We start from the raw sequence: 20,259 nt of genomic DNA, 5'->3' as shown, positions 1-20,259 counted from the left end.
GCACATTAACCATAGTAGCTTTTTTTGTGGCAAGGGGGTGGGTTGAGGAATGGTGTGGGGGGTGGGGGGAAGAGGTGGTTGGGTGAAATGACAGGGCAAATAAAGAAAAAGGGAGGAGGTTGTTATATTACAGCAATGGATTTAGTGACACTCATTTGTCTTTAGCAAAGTCCTGCATTTATCCTCTGTGATACTGATGGGAAATATTGCAAGGACCTATGCTTCTTAATCTATTTACAGAATACAAAATATCACCTAAGATCACTAGATAATTATGGATGAGAAACAACATTCAACCAATCTTTGTTTATGAGTCTAGAGGACACCTACAATCCCTTCACCATTGCAGCACCCAATCGATCTTAAACGATTCAAGGGATTTTGCCTCCACTTCTCTAGTGCATTGAAGTGTAGATCATTTTCTGCACGAGAATAACTTATTGGCCTAAAGTTGCCTTTTTGATGAGCTTGAACTTATGCCCCCTTTTCTCACATCCACATTTCATTTAGAATTTATTCTGGATTTATCATTTCGATACCGTTTTCCATCTTGCATACTTCTATCATTCTCCTCTCAGGTCCCTCCTTTCCAGAATGAAAAGCACGAGTTTCTCTAGAATCTAACACCACTGATAGATTATCTGTGTGGCTCGGAATCCAGAACTAGTTGAAGTACTCATGCTGTGGTATGAATAGAGCACTATACAGTTTAACCATGGCATTTTCTATATTATATTCAATAGTTATGGATGCTGGTTGGACATATTTACTAACACACTCTTTCCATTCTGTTACTATTTCAACACCATTCATGGAGTATTTGTGTTCTGTAGTTTTCTACCCTATGCAGGGCCCGGGAGAGAAATCATGGGCCCTGGTGCTTCTCCTGTTTCTAGGCTCCTTATTTTCCCGACTTCCCCCTTTAACCCTTCCCCTTAATAAACGCATGATATTTTTTCCCCTTTCAAGATTCACCAATCAACTCACCAAACAATCACAGAAAGGTCCTAATAAAACGATAATGCTGTGTAAAACAGGTCACTGATTTACTATTACGCACTCCTGTCCTAGCAATTTCACCCTACAAAACCTGCTCACACGAGACTTCCATTAGCAACAAAATAAACAGAACTCCAACCATAATTCCAGCTTCTGTTTGCAAAATAATTATGGATGACAAAGGCCAGCTAGCACAGCTCATCGCATCTATCCAAATGACATCTGAACATACGTATTGGCAGCAGGAGTAAGCCATTCACTGACACCCCCCCGTCCCCGCCATTTGGTAATATTGACTACATTATACTAGTGTCTACAACTCAAAAGTACTTAATTGGCTGTAAAGCAATTTGGGCCATCATGGAAGATGCTGCATAAATATATGTGTAATGAAAGAAAAACAAAATCTACATACAGTAAGAAGAGTGACTGTAGCAATGGTGAAACTGGAGGCCCAGTGCTGATTCTCTAAGGAGAACCAATCACAGCACAAACAATAGATGTTAGGTAAATGGCTACAAAAAAATCATTACATTCACAAAATAATTCAACTCAATCTTACCATTCTGACTTCTCTGGCACCAACCCCAATACACCATAAATAGCATCTTCTTTTATACTAACAACAATATCCTCAGGATTTGTCAATCAGACATCTACCAGCAGCTCAGGAAAAATGTAGATTGAATAGTTGTTCTGAATTTTTCAGAGAAGAATGATACAAGGTACATAAATTAAGTAAGGCCTTAACTCAAGAACTGGATTGTTTCCACTTCTCCCTGGAACTGTCATACAAATTGCGTTGTACACTGTGAATTTACAGACAAACTGGGGTGAACCTAGGATGGAATAGGGATGTGTAAAGCCTTTCTTTAAGTAATCACCTAGTGACAAATAGGGATTCAATTCCCAAACTTAGCAAGAGTAATAAAATGGACAAAAGTGATCCAACACCCTGTTTTGCTTTACCCTTGGTTTTTAATTTTTTACGTTTATTTTGATGACGCCCAAGATCATCAAGCCTCTGGTACATCAGCACAGCATGTCATCAGAATCGTGTCTACTTTAGGGCATAATAAAAATTTAGACTGCTATTTATATACTGGTTTAAATTTAAAAGAGAACTTTCAGAAGTGTATAGTATTTAATTTTGTGATAATAAAGCTTAAAACCTTAAAAACCTAACATCCCCACCCTACCCACCCCCCACCCCACCCACTCACCCCAGGCCTGCACCCCACTTACAGGCTCAAAACTCGTCAGCCATTCAATTGCTTGTGTCTTTCACCCCATCACAGATCTTTTTGTCCTTGTCTCACGCACCTCTTGCTCACAACCTGTTACATCTCTAACTTTTCCTAGCTCTGATGAAAGGCCACGGATCTGAAATGTTAACCTGTTTCTCTTTCCACAGATGTTGCCTAACCTGCTGAATATTTCCTGCCATTTCTGTTTCTTTTTTCAGATTTCCAGCATCTGCAGTATTCTGCTTTTCACTAATTCCAGAGTAGCATTTTACAGTTCCACTGCCCTCTGTTTGCTTACCAGTTAACCACCTTGCATTGAGTTTCTGACTCCAAAGGTCTGGAGTGCATGGGTAAAAGGTGCCAGGATGGTGAAGTCAGAGATCCCCCCGAGATGCTGGGGCTTAGACCTCATGGTAATGAAGCTGGATGACAGAATGACCTGCCAGGTAAGATGAGAGAAAACTGGGCAGTGACCACAGGGGGTTGGGTTGTGATGGAGATAACACAAGGTCAGGAAGTGGCATGGGCCCAGGAATTGGGCTGATAACAAGGTTGGCAGCTTGGCATTGTGGGAACAGTGAGAAATCGAGGCCAGGGAAGAGAGATTGGGGGATCCATGATCGGGTCACGAGGGGTGCGGGAGATAGATCTGAGGGTGGTGGTGATGGCAATTGACAGGAGAATAAAATATAGGGTCCTCATTTCTTTGGCCTTTATTGCAAGAGCTTGTAGTATAAGAATAAAGAAGTCTTACTACAATTGTACAGGGTTTTGGTCAGACCATATTTGGAATACTGTGTGCAGTTTTGGTCTCCACATTTAAGAAAGGATATACTTGCATTGGAGGTAGCACAGTGAACGCTCACTAAATTACTCCTTGGGATAAAGGGGTTGTCTTAAAATGAGAGGCTAAGTAAATTGGGCTTATATTCTCTGGAGTTTTTAAGAATGAGATGTGATTCTCACTGAAACCTCCAAAATTCTGAAGGAGCTTGATAGGGTGAATGCTGAGAGATTGTTTCCACTTGTCAGGGAGTATAAAACACAGGGCACAGTCGCAGGATAAGGGGCCAATTATTTAGGACTGTGATGAGCAATTACCTCACTAAAAGGGCTGTGAATCTTTGGAATTCTCTACCCATGAGGGTTGTGGATGCTCCATTGTTGAATACATTTAAGTCTGGAATAGACAGATTTTTGGCATCTCAGGGAATTAAGAGATATGGGGAGCAGGCAGGAAAATGGAGTTGAAGCCCAAGATTAGCCATGATCAGATTGAATGGCGGAGCAGGCTTGACGGCCATATAGTCTACTCCTATTTCTTGAATTCTCTCTGCTCTACATTCAGGTTAAGTTAATTACCTTCTTTGTGGCAGGTGATTCCTATGGCTGAGTTCCCAGAGCGTAGCACTGGAGAGGGAACCTCAAGCAGGTGTTCAGTCCATTAATTGCATAAGTAAACGGCCAAATTCCTGCTTCAGGCACTAGTAAAGGTCACATCTCATTTGTCCTTTGCCAACATGCTGCTTGGTGCATTTAATGCCCAGGTCTTTTACATAAGTGAGAAACAGTAATGGTTCCAATATTGGGCCTCAAGGGCATCCCATTCAGCACTTCCCCAATATAACTTTTTCAATGAGTACTTGTTGCCTTCTACTCATCAACTAGTTTCCTACTCATTCCCAGGGTTTATCTTGAACCTCACAACGTTGAATGTGAGTGACTGATCACCTTTCATAAAGGACTTTGTCAAATGCCTTGTCTAGCTACAGTACATCTTTCCACATTCCCCGAGTAACTTGTTTGCTTTGAGCCCTTTCAGTTTGTCTAGAACTTCCATCTTATTTATATTGAAGTCATTGATTTTACTTCAGTTATCTCTGTGTGGACAGGACATTACTCATGTCTTCCCTTGTTAATACTTGGAGGAGGAAGTGATCATTCAGAATGTTAGCCATCTGCGCTCTTCTTTACAAGAGCAAAATACATGTAACCTCCGTCCCTATTTTGTTTCTTTTTTCCATTTTGAGTTTTTTTTTATATTAGCTGTTCATGATTCTGCCGTTTACATTTCCTGTAGCAACATCTTCTGTCTCTTTGCTTGTCTCATTAAAAATTCTTTTTGCCTTGCGCCTTCAACTCTTTTGGCCTTCAATCTTTCTTGCCTTTCACCTATCACAGACTTTTCCTTTTGTTCTTTCTCACTAACTTATTCCAGCTCTGAGTAAAGGGCATCAACCTGAAAAATTGATACTGTTTCTCACCCCACAGTTGCTGCGGCAGGGCAGCTGCTGCATAGTTCCAGTAATTTATTTTCATTTCAGCATTCTAGAGAATTCATATTTTAGTCTCTCTAAAGTTTCAAGATCTTTCCTACACAGTGCAGCTTAATACTGAAGTGTTATTAAGATTTTATATACATTCACCATTACTCCTTTGCTTTCACATTCCATACATGATAATACCTCAATAAAACATGATCAGAAAAAATAGCTTTCCCCCCCTCCCCAGTCTGATCAACAGAGCTGCTGCTTTTAATGTTCTGAACCAACAAGTGCCTCTGCGCCTTTCAGAGCACCAAGTCTTCTTCCATCCAGAGTATAATTATAGCTGCTATGTTTCCACCAAAATGCAACAACTCATACATTGACAATGAATCCCACCTGGCACTTTTTCTCCCATCCTCTTATATTGCCAACATTCCTTTGCAGCTTCCTTTGGTCTTGTAAAGAATTAACCGTTCCTCCGATTTTGGTATCAGCTTCACTCATGTTTTTATGCTACTCTCTCCAGATCTGTGGGATTGATATGCGCAATGAACAGAAATAGCCCCAGAAATGAAACTTTAGGGGCACCACAATCTACTTTCAACCATTCTGGAAAAACTGTCCAAACCTATTTTCTTCTTTCTAATCAAATTTTCTAAGCTCAAAATCTTCGCTCATCATTTCCTTCATGGCACCTTGTCAAAGGCTTTACTAAAGTCCAATGACTGCATTTCTTCTATCTACCAAGTCTGATACCTATTCAGAGCATTCTGTGGAGATTTGTTAAGCACTATCATTTCTTTTTTAAATCCAAGTTGGGTACGTCTATTTTTCTTTATCTAGGTACGCAGTCATTGCAGACTCTAAAGATTTCAAAATTTCTCTACCACAGATGTTAAACTCACTGTCCTACAACTACCCATGTTAGCTCTGCCTCCTTTTTTTCAAAAATGGGTGCTACATTGACAACTCTTCAGTCCTCTGGCACACATCCACACTCAACAGAGCCTTGAATTATAACTATTAGGTCCTCTGCAATTTCCTCAATCGACTTCTTCAGGATCCTCGAATGTATTCCATCAAACCCTGGCACCTTGTTTTCCCTTAGCTTAACCAACTTACCAAAATTTACCTTTTAACCATCATATACCACTCATCTCATTCTAAACCACATCAGAATTTTTCTCCATTATTTTTTAGTATTTTGTTGATCATCCTTCACAAATAAACAAGCCTCTCTCTCCTTTCAGGGCTCCAATCTCACTTTAGCAATTATCTTCCTGTTTTATTTGTAGAATATATTTCTGTTCCTTTGGATGTTTTGAAATTATTTTCCTCATTCTGTCTTTTAGCTTTCCTTATTTAACTCTTAAGCTCTTCTTTTTCCCTCATGTTCTTCTTTAACTTTTTGTTACTACTCTTATAATTCTCAAAGGTCCCTTTCCTCAATTTTAATTAGTAATTTTGGTTTAAAAAGTATTGTCTTAACTCCAGTCTCTTTTCCTTTGTTGGTTGCCTGTCTGATCCTTTCTCTCACTTTCTCCATTTTCCTGTCTCTTTGCACTGCTAAGCAATTACAGAATATTAATCTTGAAGAACATGAAGGTGGGATGTGTTATACCACAGTATGATTATATGAGAGTCTCCTAATTCTTTTGCTTGCAAGGGTCCTATGTAAAAATGAGTTTGAGCAGCCAAAGCCTATTTTGTAGCAAACAGTCTCACTGATGCTCTCTTTAGGCTACTAGGTTGCTTTTAGTTATCAGAATACTATGTTGGCCATCCTAGCAATCCTATAGTATAGGCAACTTTGATCTGTCAGCATTCCTAGCCTTTACAGAAATGGTCAGTGAGTAAACATGCACAGTTACAAAAGTGACTGCATACATGTAAACTTTGCAAATACATAATAATGATAGCCACATTTTCAACTTCCGAGAAAATGCGCATGCTGAGCTCACTGCTAATTTGCCCCAAAGGATAAACAGTGAAGATTCAGTACAATAAGATAACAAAAACTCTGGAAGATTTTGTAGAGCCCCGAAAGACATCTCATCCTGCTAACAGCCTTTGCTGAAGAATCAGGGGAAGAAAATCCAAGGTTTTAGAGTTGCTGTAATTATGATAGTGCTACATGAGTTGGTTGCAAGGGCAGAGGTTCTCTGCAACGTTTCCCAATACATCAGCATTGCAAGTTGCCTGCAGGGAGGTAGATACAAATTTCCTCACTCGTACTGTGTGTCAGTCCTATGCTACACAGAAGGCATAGCTCTGCATCTGGTTCAGATGGTCCGGACTGTTTAAAGACAGTTCCCCATGGTCACTGTCAGGTAGGTTTGGTAAGGGCTTCAGAATTGCTAGTAGCATATTGGTAGGTGTAGCCCATCCAGCTGAAGTAGTTATTATCAACCTGGCATACCTTTTTCATGCAGCGCCATTGAAAGCATGAATACTATGATTGGGATGTTTCTGAGGAAGAATCCAACTTTACAAAAGCCTTCATATGCCTTAATGGTGCTATTGACTTTGCTGTCCCAGGTTCTTTTGGGAAAAGGAGCATCTACTAGAACAATAATCTAACAAAGCAAGACATTTTCACCTTTGTCAGCAAATGCAGGTATGTGGTTATTGGCAGATGTGCAGAGCTTCTCTTGCATCTTGTCTGAAACCCTCACCATGGGCTCTCTCCTTTTAGCCATTTCAGACATGGGATTCTCAACGGGAAACCCATTGTGGCCTACAATGGTGCTGAAGCAAACAGCACAAAATTTACAATAATTGGTCCTAAGGCTCATGAAATTCTAAACGGCAGCAGGATTAAAGCAAACAGTTATGGCATGGCTGAAATAACTCAACAAGAAGGTTGAGGAGCATCACTTTGCTTTTGCAGATTTTCCAGATAGAAAATTAAGAGTAAAGCAGATTTCCTTTAAAGTGCTCTCTGAAAAAGCTACAAATGATAATTTTATCATAATCATTTTATTCTTCTGCACTACCCTCTAAGGATTGAGCTGGTGTTGAAACATCTGTAGCCAAAACATTCTGAGGGAGGGGCAATGTAAAATATATTAAAATCAGGCTCTTTGAAAACTTTCGTCATTGCAGATTTATATGCCTTTTTCACATTCAAGTTTTAACTTCTGGAGTACTATTGGGTGAAAAAATATTCAAAGAAATATTTAAAACAGAAAAAAAGCAAACTGCAGCTACAACTCCATGTCACATGGAGTTTAGCTTGGTGCTATTAGAGCACAATGAATATCAAGTGCATCAAATATGGCAATCAGCACAGAGAACCTAAGGTTATTGTTGCTGGCCCTTCTTCTATTATAATTCAATCTCCTAGGAGATTTGATTGTTACAGAAAGCAAACTGTTATACAGAATGAACTTCCTGAAGCAAACATTCCTTATGGGCAGTGCTAAAACCACATAAAAATTAATTGCTGAATGATACGTGCAGTTTTAGATCTTGAATAAAGGTTTAAAAATCATTAAATAGAGACTAATTAATGAATTATTTATTTATTTACTACTTCATAAAACATCTTCTGTTCTTGAGATAAACCAGAAGTAACAGAGCTGCTAGATCTGTTCCGATAAATTCAGGACAACTCCAGCAGCTCAAAACGGGGTTCTCCATGAGGTGATGTGGGGCATCAGTAGCAGCAGAACTGTATTCAACCTCAATCTGTAATCTCATGGTGAGTGTGGAAGAGCATACTGACAGCAGCACCAGTATCTAAAAATGAGGTGCCAACCTGACAAAGTTACAAAAAAGGACAACACACGTGCTAAACAGAGAAGCAGATCACCAAGCAATCCCACAACTAATGGATCTGAACAAAGCTCTGAAATTCTGCCACACAGTTGTAAATGGACATGAACCAACAGGAGGAGGATGCTCCACAATCAACCCCATCCTCAATGAAGGTGGAACCCAACATTTGAGTGCAAAGGACAAGACTGAAATTTTTGTAACTATTTTCAGCCAGAGATGCCATTTGTATGATCCATCTCAATCTCAGAAGTCAGTCTTCAGCCAATTCGATTCGCTGCACATGATTTCAATAAATGGTTGAGCACACTGGATACAAAAAAGGTTACGGTCCCCAACATTTTCCTGGCTGCACTGCTGAAGACTTATTCTTCAGAACGAGCTTCATCTCTAGCCAAGCTGATCCAGTACAGCTACAACACTACTCAACAGAGTGGAAAATTACCTATGTCCTGTCTACAATGAACAGGTCAAATCCAATCTGGGCAACTAATGCCCCATCTGCCTACTCTCAATCACCAAAGTGATGGAAGTTGTCATTGACAATGCTATCAAGTGGCACCAATTCACCAATGTGTCCAATCCTGAGGTCAGGTTCTGTCACAACCACTCAGCTCCAGACCTCATTACAATCTTGGTCAAATATGGACACAGAAGCAGAATTCCAGAGGTAAGGTGAGAATGACTGCCCTTGACATTAAGGCAGCATTTGACCGAGTGTGACATCCATGAACCATAGTGAAATTGAAGTCAGATGAAAAAAAATTCTCCACTGGCTGGGGTCATACCCAGCACAACAGAGAATGGTTATGATTGTTGGAGACCAATAATCTCAGCCCAAGCACATCACTGCAGGAGTTCTTCAGGGTAATGTCCTAGGCCCAAGCGTCTTCCGCTGTTTCATCAATGACCTTCCCTCTATCACAAGGTTAGAAGCTTGGATGTTTGCCAATGATTGCAGTATTCAGTTCCATTCGCAACATCTCAAGAAAATGATGCCGTCCCTGTCCTAGTTAGGGGCTGGGTATTCTGAGACAAATGACTCATCGCCTGACTCAGTAAAATCTTTCCACCAGGCATAAGTCAGGAGTGTGAATGGATACTATCCACTTGCCTGGATGCATGCAGCTCCAGCAACATTCAAAAAACTCAAGACCATCCAGGGCAAAGTCGCTTGCTAATTAACATCTCATCCACTGCCTTAAACATTCACCCCCTCCATCACCAACGTAACATGGCTGCTGTGTGTACCACCTACAAGACAAATTGCAGTGACTCATCAAGGCTTCTTCAACAGTGCTTTCAAACTTGCAACCCTTTACAGCCTAGAAGGCCAAGGGCAGCAGGTGCATGTAAACATGACCACCTGCAAGTTCCCTTCCATGTCACATAGTATCCTGACTTAGAAGTATGTCACTGTTCCTTCAATATCACTAGATCAAAATCTTGAACAACCCAACAACACTGTCAAAGTATTTTCATCATAAGGACTTCAGCAATTCAAGGTAGTGGGTCATCACCAGCTTCTCACGGACTACTAGGGTAGGGCAATAAATATTACTGTTTTCAATGATGCCAACATCCCATGAAGGAATAAAATCAGAGTAGCTGAAAAACCAATGACCACAGGAAGTGCAATCTGCTTCCTGAATTCTGCTATACCTAAACTGGCACAATTTGTGATACAAAGTAAGCTTGCAGATGCCACAATAAAAAATCCTGAATTGAAGTTGAGAATTGCTTCCGTTTTGATATAATGGGGAATATTTCCTAATTACTAGCTATCATGGGAGATACAAGAAGTGATCAAAAACTTACTTGGAAAGATGGTTTTCAAAAACTTACCCAAAACCGGAGACAAAAAAGTTGAAAGGCAGTGGGATTATGAAGGGAATGCTAGAGAATATGACTGGGATTTGGTATGACTAAGTAAGCTCTGCTACCATAGGTGAAGTGAAGAGATGTAGTGATACAAATTAATCAAAGTCAGAAGATCAGAGGGGTGCAAGGCTGGCAAAGTTACGGTGTGAAGAGGCGATGGTGAAATTTGTAGTTGCGCATTGCAGACTTGGAGCCAGAGTGTGTCACAATAAGGCTAATGGGTGAGCGGAATTGTACAGATTAGGATACAAAGCGGAGGAGCTTTGGAAGAATTAAGAGTTTGTGGAAAGGTGGTAGGAAGGACCAGCAAGGGGAGCATTGAGAAACAGTCTGATGTAGATAACTATTTTGACTTTAGTAAAGGTGCAGTTGAAGTGGCTGATACACAAATGTGAAAGAAAGCAATCTTGGTGATGAAAAGGCTGTCCTGTTTGAGTTTTCTTTTAGGATCAAACAAGATGCAAATGTTGCACTCAGCATAGTTCAGATTGAGAAGTGGCTGGGGCCAATGCAGAGGTCAGTTGCATAGGAATGCAGTATTTGATAGAAGCCAAGAATTAAGATTTTGGTCTCTCTGATGTTCATTTGAAAGAATTTCTGCCTCACCCATGAATTACTGTCAGGCAGTTATTCTAAAAGGGCACAGGTAGTCATGGGTTTGAGGAATGTGGTTGAGTTCAGCATAGTCAGCACACATATGGAAACTAACCTGCGAATAGGGAAGAGGTTAACAGGGACAGCAAGTAATTGAGGAAGAGGTGGGAGTTCAAGGATGGATCCTTAGGAAATGCTGATATAGATATGGTAGTTGTGTTGGAGATACTCTGGCTGCATTGAGATACAGAAGTGCATAGGAACACAGGAACAGGAGAAGGCCATTCAGCCCGTCAAGCCTGCTCTGCCATTCAATATGATCATGGCTGATCGAACACCTCAATGCCTTTTACCCACACTATCCCCATGACCCTTTACGTTATTCTTAATCAGAAATCTATCAATCTCTACCTTAAACATACTCGCTGACTGAGCTTCCACAGCCTTCTGGGGTAAGGAATTGCAAAGATTCACAACCCTCTGATTAAAGAAATTTCACCTCATTTCAGTCCTAAATGGCTTCTCCCTTATTTTGAAATTGTGTCCCCTGGTTCTAGACTTCCCAACCAGGGGAAACATCTTAACTGCATCTACCCTGTCTATTCGTTTAAGTATCTTGTAGGTTTCAATGAGGTCACCTCTCATTCTTCGAAACTCTAGAGAATACAGGCCCAGTTTCCCCAATCTCTTCATAAGACATCCACCATCCCCGGAACAAGTCTGGTGTGGGTTGGACAGCACATGAGGCATTCCTCTAGAGCTGATTTACAAAGAAAAGGCAGTAGAGAAGGACAAAGAACTGTAGAGGTTGAGATGGACAAAGAGGGAATGGGTGTTGTGGGTGCAGTCTCAGATAATATTGCTGGTGGCTGTGACCAAGCTGGTTTTTGTGCTGTGTGCAGGATTGAAGAGATAGAAACAGAAGTTCAGAGATACATGGGCATGGAATCAGGAGGTGATGAAAAGTTGATGAAAGACAGAGATAGGATGGGACAGTAGTTGAGAAATTTAAAGATTTTGGAGGAAAGGCTTGGTAACAGCACAGTTGAAAGGGAAAGGGCCAACACCCAAGGAAGCAAATATCCATTGCATTCTAGACAATGAGTAGTGGTTTTGATCAAACAGTAGCAGACCTATGAGGAGGTACTCCAGTCTCCTTGTCCCCTTATGTACTGGGTGACCCAAGATCAAGAGCACCAGGCTCGTGCAGTCAGAGACTACTGTAATTCAATGGCCTGTGGTTGCTAGGCAGGTGGTGTTCCAGAGGTCTTGAAGAAAGCAATGACTCCAACATGTGTGGTACACAGCAGAGATCCTAACGTAGCCTGGTCCCTGAAAGCTTGGATTCCATATGATGCCTGCTATCCTGAACTCTCAATTCTTGCAGGGCTTGAAGTCATTCCCTTGACAACAGAGACAATGGGCCAGATTTTCAATTGCTGGCAGGGTTGGGATTCTGTGTGAGATGTGATTTAAAAATTGCATCCCAGAGGCCGCCTCTGGATCCCAACGCTTCCATGACACACCATGATCTTCAAAAGGAGGGTGGGGAAGGGGAAAAAAGGGGAGCCTATTTTCCTCCAATTAACAGCCCTTTAAGTTCCCTGAGGAGCTTGCTAACAGGCCAGGGAGAGCAGGAAGGCAATTTGTAATGCAGAATTTAGTGAACCTGAACAGGCTTATGCAAGTTTATGCACAGCTGTTGGATTCAATGTGGGAAGAGCTGTAGGTTTGTTTTTAAATGATGATAAATCAGGACATGGGGACCTTGCACCAGATCATGCGCATTACCTTTAATTTGGCTGCATGGCCACATTTGTTTGTGTTAATGCTGCATGGCCCTTTGAGGTGCTGTATGCTGTCTACAGCAAAGCAGTGGAAGGCCCCATTATAGTTACCGTCTGCCTTTCCCCCTTGTGTGCTACAGGCAAATCCCACCTTCTGGAAACACTCTGTGCCACTAATTGGATGTTGAGCTTGGCTCCTGCCCAATTAGGACATTACCATTTCAAATAGCATCGCCAGGGAGGCACAGGGTTGGGCTGCAGAAATTATTCGGGAATTGGGTTCCCAACCCTACTTTGAAAACCCACCCAATGAGTTTTCTTACACCTTCTCTCTCCGGAACATTGAGAGCGTGTTTCACCAACTTGCTGAGGTCAGCAGGTGGAATTATGGGGACATGATATTTACTCCATGGGTACATTGGTATTATTCCTCATTTGGACTGTTGATGATCTTGGTGCAGCTTAGACACTTGAAGGAAAGAGTCACTGCGTAATGAACAGTGGAAGGTGCGAGGTTGTGAGCGGTAACAATGGGCTGTCCAGTGTGGTTTAGCAAGATCCTGGTGAGCAGTAACAGTGGAGCAGCAAGTTCTACAAGAGCACCTGGTGAACTGCTATGGCATTTGTGGCAATCAGTTTCCTAGCTCAGAAATAAAGAAGCTTTTATTAGGCTCTCCTGTACCACACACACCATTCCCTGGCTAACAGAGTGGACGTGCAATCTGCTTCTTGGTGTCACTATTTTTGAATCTTCCACTAGCAGATGTATCATTATGAAATTGTATATGCATGTAAGAACATAAATAAATCATGTATGTTAAGTTTGAGTCATGAAGAAAAACTGGACTGAATTCAGTTTAAAGTTAACCATTTCCTATCATCATGATTACAAATGACACACTTTTGTATTTGTCTGGTTACAATGAAAATGCATAAAGAGCGACTCTTTCCTGACCAAACCCACAAACATTTATAATTGTTGTCCCAGAAATCAGTGTTTTACCATGATTCATGGGTTTCAATAAGGAGTTGTAAATAAAGGTGAAGCTACATAAAAATCTATAACGTAGATAAGGATTTCAAAAGCCACATGCAAATATTAGATATTTTTCAAAAAATTAATAGTTCATCCTACACCTATTTTTAAGTAATTGAAGAAAATGTGTATATGGGACAAGCTAAGTGAGTCACCAAACTATCAGTAGCCAAACTGGAAATGTTTACACAAAAAATCAAGCTCCTGCGCAGACAGAAATCATGAACTCACCCCAATCACAAAAAGGCGGCCTAATTTTTTTTCATATATTCATTCTGTGGATGTGGTTATTGCTGGCAAGGTCAGCATTTATTGCCCATCTCTAACTGCCCTTGAGAAAGTGATGGTGAGCCATCTTTTTGAACCACTGTAGTCTATGTGGTGTAGATACTGATGTAAAGGTTGCTTTTCTGTTTCTATTAGCAATGATGTGAACATAAAAACGCCCAGGAAAAGTAATTCAATACAGATATGTATCTGCACTTGAAATTCTTGCCACATTTGTGCACTTGCTTTGAATACAGATTTATTTATAGGACAAACCCAAAGATGGAAAATAACCATACCAATAGTCAACCTATTCAAATTAAATGTAAATTAAATTCCTTTGCCTGTGTGGTAGCTCCATAACACTGTACATTCTTGTATATTTGCCTCTACACCAGTATATATTATTGTATCATTCAGGGAGGTTATGTATTTTCCTGGATTTACTCCTGAAATACAATTTCAATCCCTTCACTGTTCCCTGCACTGAATTCTCTGACATAAATTAGACCATTTCAGAGCAGACAATGTTACTGTGGGATTGTCTTTTGATGCATCTCTTCAGAATGCCTAAACTAATTTTCACCAGTTATTGCTTTACTATGGGAAAAATGCTCTCAAAGTCAGGAGCATTGATATCCACATTTGTTTTACTGTTGGATCAATATTGATGGCTTAATCTGTCAAAAGAGCAGAACAGGCAAAATCTGCAGAATATAAACTCAATAATTTTCAGTTCAAGAATTTCAACTGTTTGTATTTTGATACAATGATAAGGATGGTGAATGCAGGCTTTAAGGGTTATAGTAAGATAAGAAATTTGCTGGAGCCAAAAGCATCATGGATTAACTAGTTTAGAAGGAACAGCACATGCCTAAAACCCCCTTTGCAGAATAAGCAACCTGAGCAAAATAAGACAGCTAGTGTAAGAATTAACTCTACTTACATGGACAATCAAATCTAATTTTATCACATGACTTAAGTTTAGATTGTTAAGTGTGGTTACTATGGATACAGAGAATGAGAGAAGAGTACTGAGGAAAAACAAGATGAAGTTACCTTGAATAAGATATACGTGAGATGGGGGTCTACTGTCTAACAGAGTTGTACTAAACTGGTCAAGAGATGGACTGCAGAACTAAAAAGGAACAGTTTCTGCTGTTTTTCCCCAAAGAGTTTAACATACAGTGGTGTGGTTATATCCTGTGACAGAATAGGCAGATTGTGGAAGAAGTGTAAAAGCCAGTGCACCGGATGAGTGCAGCTTGGACTTTGATGTCAACCTCAGCGGGAGAATTTTCCCCATGCTGGGCAGGCTGAGCGGGAGCAGACCCGATCAGGTCTGCACCGCCATTTTACGCGGGCGGGCCAATTAAGGCCCGCCCAGCGGTGGGAGTGCAATGACCGCCGGGTCCAATGGTGACCCGGCAGCCTGTTTAAATGAAGCGCTGGCAGCCTTGGAAAAACAGCTCACAATGGCAAGTAGAAGGGCTCACCAGAGGACTTCTGGAGAACAGGCCTGGCTGGAGGGCAGGCCAGAGGGGCAGGCCAGGCCGGAGGGCAGGCCAGTGGGGCTGGCCAGCGGGGCAGTGTGCCCCTTGGTTTTTGGATGAGTGCCTAGCTGCCCTCCTGGAGGAGCTGGCAGCATGGCGGGAGGTCCTGCTTCTGAGGGACGGGAGGTGGAGGTCCCCCCACCTGACCAAATGTGTCTGGGAGAAGGTGGCTGAGACAGTCAGCTCCCATGATGTGGTGACACATGTGTATCCAGTGCTGCAAGAGATTCAATGACCTCCTGCGCTCGGGAAGGGTGAGTACCATGTTGGCAGAGGTCACTTAATGCAGCTGTCAGCCTTTCCCCCCAAGGGCCCGCCCCCGCTAAACTCTGAGTGCAGTTACAGTATTGAATCCTTCACGGCATGTTTCCCTTGCTGGGTGGGTCAGCAGATATTGCCCATGCCTAGTTCACCCTGAGAGGGTAGTGCTGAGATGGGTTCAGCACTTGCAGCATGTGTGACACTGACACCCAGAGTCTGGGGCAAACTCAAGGATCTGCACCTAGGCAGAGTGCTGGAACTGTGTAGCATGTCAAAGTCAGGATGCTAACATGCTGGGAGGGGAGCTTGCTGGCTTTTGTGTTCCACGTGCTTGTGCCTCCTTGCTTTGCTAGGTTAGACTTTGTGGTGCCAAATGTGGTGGAGGCAGCAGTTGGGTAAGGTTGGTGGGGGGGAGGGGGGGGATGGTGGTCAGCCCTGGCTTCTTTATGTGAGTGTGCGGCAGCTGTGAAGTGATGAAGCACTGGAGCCCTGCAATGTCCCACTCTGGTTGGGGTGGCAGAGATGCAATAGCAATCCAGATACAGGCTGGACTGATCAATGCTCTCCTCTCCTTTTCAAAAGAAGACCGCACACAATGCCGTCGAGCGGATGCGGACTGGCGGAGGCCAGGCCCAGTTGGCCATTGTGACTCAATTCGAGCTGCAGGCCATGGATCTGGAGAGGTGCCATGCGCCCAGGTTCACCGGTGGCGGTGAGGCTGGGGTGCTATGGCGAGTTATGTTTACTGAGCACGGAGGTCACCATGTGTATCCCAGCAGCCATGGCACTGCTCAATGATTGAAGTTTGCAACATGGGTTGACCATTGATTATGGAAGGATGAGCGCAGAATGATGCGAGGGACAGGCATTATCTGCACTAAATTTCTTAGTTCTCCCTCTCAGCATCACCGGAGCAGGGCCGGGAGGAAGAGGCAGGGGAGCCACCTCTCACACCTGAGGGCCCTGATGATTTTGACTCACCAGCTTCACACCATCTCTGCCAGGCAGGCACCACTGCAGATACTAGCTCCTCGATGGGAATTAGATCATCGGCTAGTGTCCCGGGGCACAGTGGTGAAGGAACTTCACACTTGCTTGAGGTGCAAGCGGAGACAGAGAGTGCCCATGGCTCCGGCAGTTGGAGGACTGCAGGGGACCAAGCACATGCTTGGTCGGTGGCTGATGACTTGCCTCTGGAGTTGTCCATGAGGCAGCAAATGCTGGAAGTGCAGATACGTAAGGCAATGAGTGTCATGGTACCCGTGCTAGAGGAGTCCCCACGGAGCGTCACCGATTCAATAAGCCTCATGGCCCAGTGCCATGCTTCCTCCATGGAGAGAGTGGCGTCTCTCGTGGAGAGGCTCCTCCAGGAGAACAATCAGGACCTCCTGGGGTTGCACTTAGACCTGCGAGCCCTAACAGCAGTATTGACTTCAGCTGGTCAGAGCCAGTGTGGGAGATGGTTTGGGTGCCAAGTATCCCAGCTCGATGCCCATCCATCTACAGTGAACAGGGAGGTCCCGAAGCGACCTGTCGTCTCTGCGGGCTCTTCTCAGGGCGCTCCGGATGAGGGCAGCAGCTCCTCCGCCCCTCTGCCAGGACCAGGGCATCCAATGAGGCTGTGGTGTCTGGAGAGATGCCAGCTGTGGAACTGGCCACTCTCTCCCAGGCGGGGCCATCAAAGGCTCCATGAGCCAGAGGACGGCTGCCAAGGTCATCGAGGCCAACAGGATAGCAGTGAGCAGGCTGTCTCAGATGCCAGTGCCAGCTTTTATGTTGCCCCGCTATTAGTTCATGACCACTTGGTGTGATGAGCAACACCTTTGTAAATTTTTTTTCTGAACTTCATTTTGTTAAATCATTAAATTTGGATATGTAAGCATGGCTCAGGGTGACTCCTTTCTTCTGCAGGTAGACAGTTACCCATGATATTATGAGTGAATTGTGTGACATTGGGTTTTACTGACAAGGCTCTTAGTTAATGTTTGTATCCAGGCAGATTTTGCACTCAGGTATCGAGCATGGAGCCTGCAACCCTGGCTTGTGTTGGAGGTCCATCTGTGGTGTGCTAACTGAAGGTTCGTTGGATTAAAGCCTCCTGGGTGTTCTTGCCTCCCTGGAGTATGCCCAGGTCAGCGCCTATCCCCTCAGCGTTCTCCTGTACATGCTCATCCTCGGACTCACTGCTGGACTCATCGTGTGCAGCAGATGCAACTGCGTCTACATCATCTTCGTCCACTGCGTCGCCCCTTTCCAGCGCAAGATTGTGGAGAGCGCAGCATGCAACCACTATCAGTGACACACGATCTGGGGGGTATTGGACTGCGCTCCCTGAAATGTCCAGGCATTGGAAGCGCATCTTGAGAAGACCGATGCTTCTCTCTACCACAGCCCTTGTGGAGGTGCGGCTTCTATTGTACCACTGCTCAGCCTCTGTTCTTGGATGGCGGAGAGGCATCATGAGCCACCTTTTGAGGGGATAGCCCTTGTCACCCAGCAGCCATCCATTCAGCCGCGCTGGAGCACTGAAGAACCTCGGCACCTGCGAGTGTCTGAGGGTGTAAGCATTGTGGGAGCTGCCTGGGTACTTGCAGAGACGTGCACAGTCTGCGTCCTGTGATCACACAATAACTGCACGTTCAAGGAGTGGAATTCCTTCCTGTTGACAAAGGCACCTGGCTCACCTGCTGGCGCCTTGATGGCCACGTGTGTAGTCGATTGCACCCTGGATGTGGGGAAGCCAACAATCACTGCAAAGCCTCTGGCTCACTCTGTCTGGCTGGCCTCATCCCAGCGGTAGTGGATGAAAGTCAATGCACGCCTGAATGGAGCGTCTGTACACCTGCTTGACACAAGTGTGGACAGCTGACTGGGAGACTACACAAAGATCACCCACCATCCTGGAAAGAGCTGGAGACACAGAAGTTAAGAGCTGCTGTGACCTTCAGTGCCACTGGCATGGGGTGCCCACCCACACAGTTGACACAGATCTCATGGCCTATCATCTGACAGATGGAGGTCAGTGTCTCCCTTGAGAGATGGAGCATCCTTCGGCACTGCATCTCAGACATATTGAGATAGCTACTTTGCTGCCTGTATAACCTGGCAGCAGGATAGTGGCGTCTTGTGGCCCCTTCCGTCTTGAACTTCCTCTTGGCCCTGCGCCCCTTGTGCCTCTGCCCCTCCCCCCAAAGGTGGCTACCCTGGAGGCTGAATGTGGTCTCCTGGCCCTCCCTTCCTCCTCAGAGAAGGAGGTGCTTCCAGTGGATAGCACAGTTCCTATTCCCAGGCTAAGGGAAGGCTTCCCGAAACTTTCAGGCCCCAGAAATGATCTTTACTGTCGAGTCCTGACCTGAAGGCCGTTACTCCTGTTCAAGCAGCTGTGAAGAGTTTTGAAGTATTCCTGCTCACACTGGCAAGTATCAGTAACTTTCACAATTAAATATCTAACAGATACTCACTTGCGACCCCACTCACCCTTCTTCTTCCGCCCGTGGATGAGGTTTATACAAATATGTCTTACCTGCCTGCCTGTTGTGCCCGGGCCGACGTTCTGAAGATCACACGGGCCCCGCAAAATAGCAGACAATTGCTACCTCAAGGGCCTTAACTGGCTGATTAAGTAATGGCGCGCATCGGACAACATTGCGCATCCACCCATCTAAATATCGCGATGGTATGTGGTGACGTTGGGACGCTTGTCTGACGTCACCATGCGTCATTTTACACGTTGACGGGCCCTGCATGCCAACAAGAAAATTCTGGCCCAGGCGTATAAAGATTCTATCCAGCAAGGTGATATGAGTAATGTGGATCTTTAGTGTTTTCACATTTACTATGATTGATATATCAACATAAGGTAACCAAGTCTTATTCTTTAATAAAATATTAAACCTGCAAACTTTCTAGAAATGCAGACTTATTAATTATCAAGATGAACAAGAGTGTCCACATCTGACATTAAATATAAAGTTGAGCAATGTAAATCCGTATTGTTTGGGAAGGGTTGTTAAAATCTAATAATTGTACTTCATTGAAGGCTATTCAGAAACCATTCCTGACTGCTATTTGATAGACTTAGTCAGTTTCAAATGCAATAACTTCGAGATATCTCCAGTAATACTGGCTCAATTCTTCTTTGTTCCTTTTTAGAGAATTAATAAAATTATCTCTGTACAAGTATTACTTAGTGAAATTGTAAATATAAGTTATATGCGGCCTGAGCTCTAACTGTTACTTTAACTTTCACCTACCTGATGCATTTTTCAGATATCCATTAGCATCTGCTGTTGTGTACATGATATATGGCCCAGGCTGGTTCACACCAAATGGCTACAGGGAGAGAGAAAATCAAACTACGTTACATACATCACACATACAACTTAGCAAATAATACTTTAAAAGAAATGAAATTTCAGCAATTTATTAAATCTCTTCAAGTTAAAGAAAGCTCGTTTTCTCATTGCACTGTGCTAAGTTAACGTTTTTGGTTGATGATCTTTCATCAGAGGAAATAGTATTTCTTCCTATCAAAGATTTCATAATCTTAAAATTATTCTATTAAGTCACTTCTTAGTTCTCTCTGCTCCA

At 43.3% G+C, this 20,259-nt stretch overlaps 1 protein-coding gene across 2 annotated transcripts in view; it reads right to left on the bottom strand.

The window, feature by feature from the left end:
• Nucleotides 1–20,259, bottom strand: part of itfg1 (integrin alpha FG-GAP repeat containing 1) — a 292,356-nt gene that overhangs the window by 27,060 nt on the left and 245,037 nt on the right. For both annotated transcript variants that reach the window (XM_041192254.1, XM_041192255.1), the window contains one exon: nucleotides 19,923–20,001. In XM_041192254.1, the coding sequence (XP_041048188.1) occupies nucleotides 19,923–20,001 (79 nt within the window). The remainder of the gene's footprint in view (nucleotides 1–19,922; nucleotides 20,002–20,259) is intronic.

The sequence above is a fragment of the Carcharodon carcharias genome, chromosome 7 (assembly GCF_017639515.1).
Source record: "Carcharodon carcharias isolate sCarCar2 chromosome 7, sCarCar2.pri, whole genome shotgun sequence".
Lineage (NCBI taxonomy): Eukaryota > Metazoa > Chordata > Chondrichthyes > Lamniformes > Lamnidae > Carcharodon > Carcharodon carcharias.
Note: the sequence above shows the minus strand (reverse complement) of the source record. Positions and strands in the feature narration are given on the sequence as shown.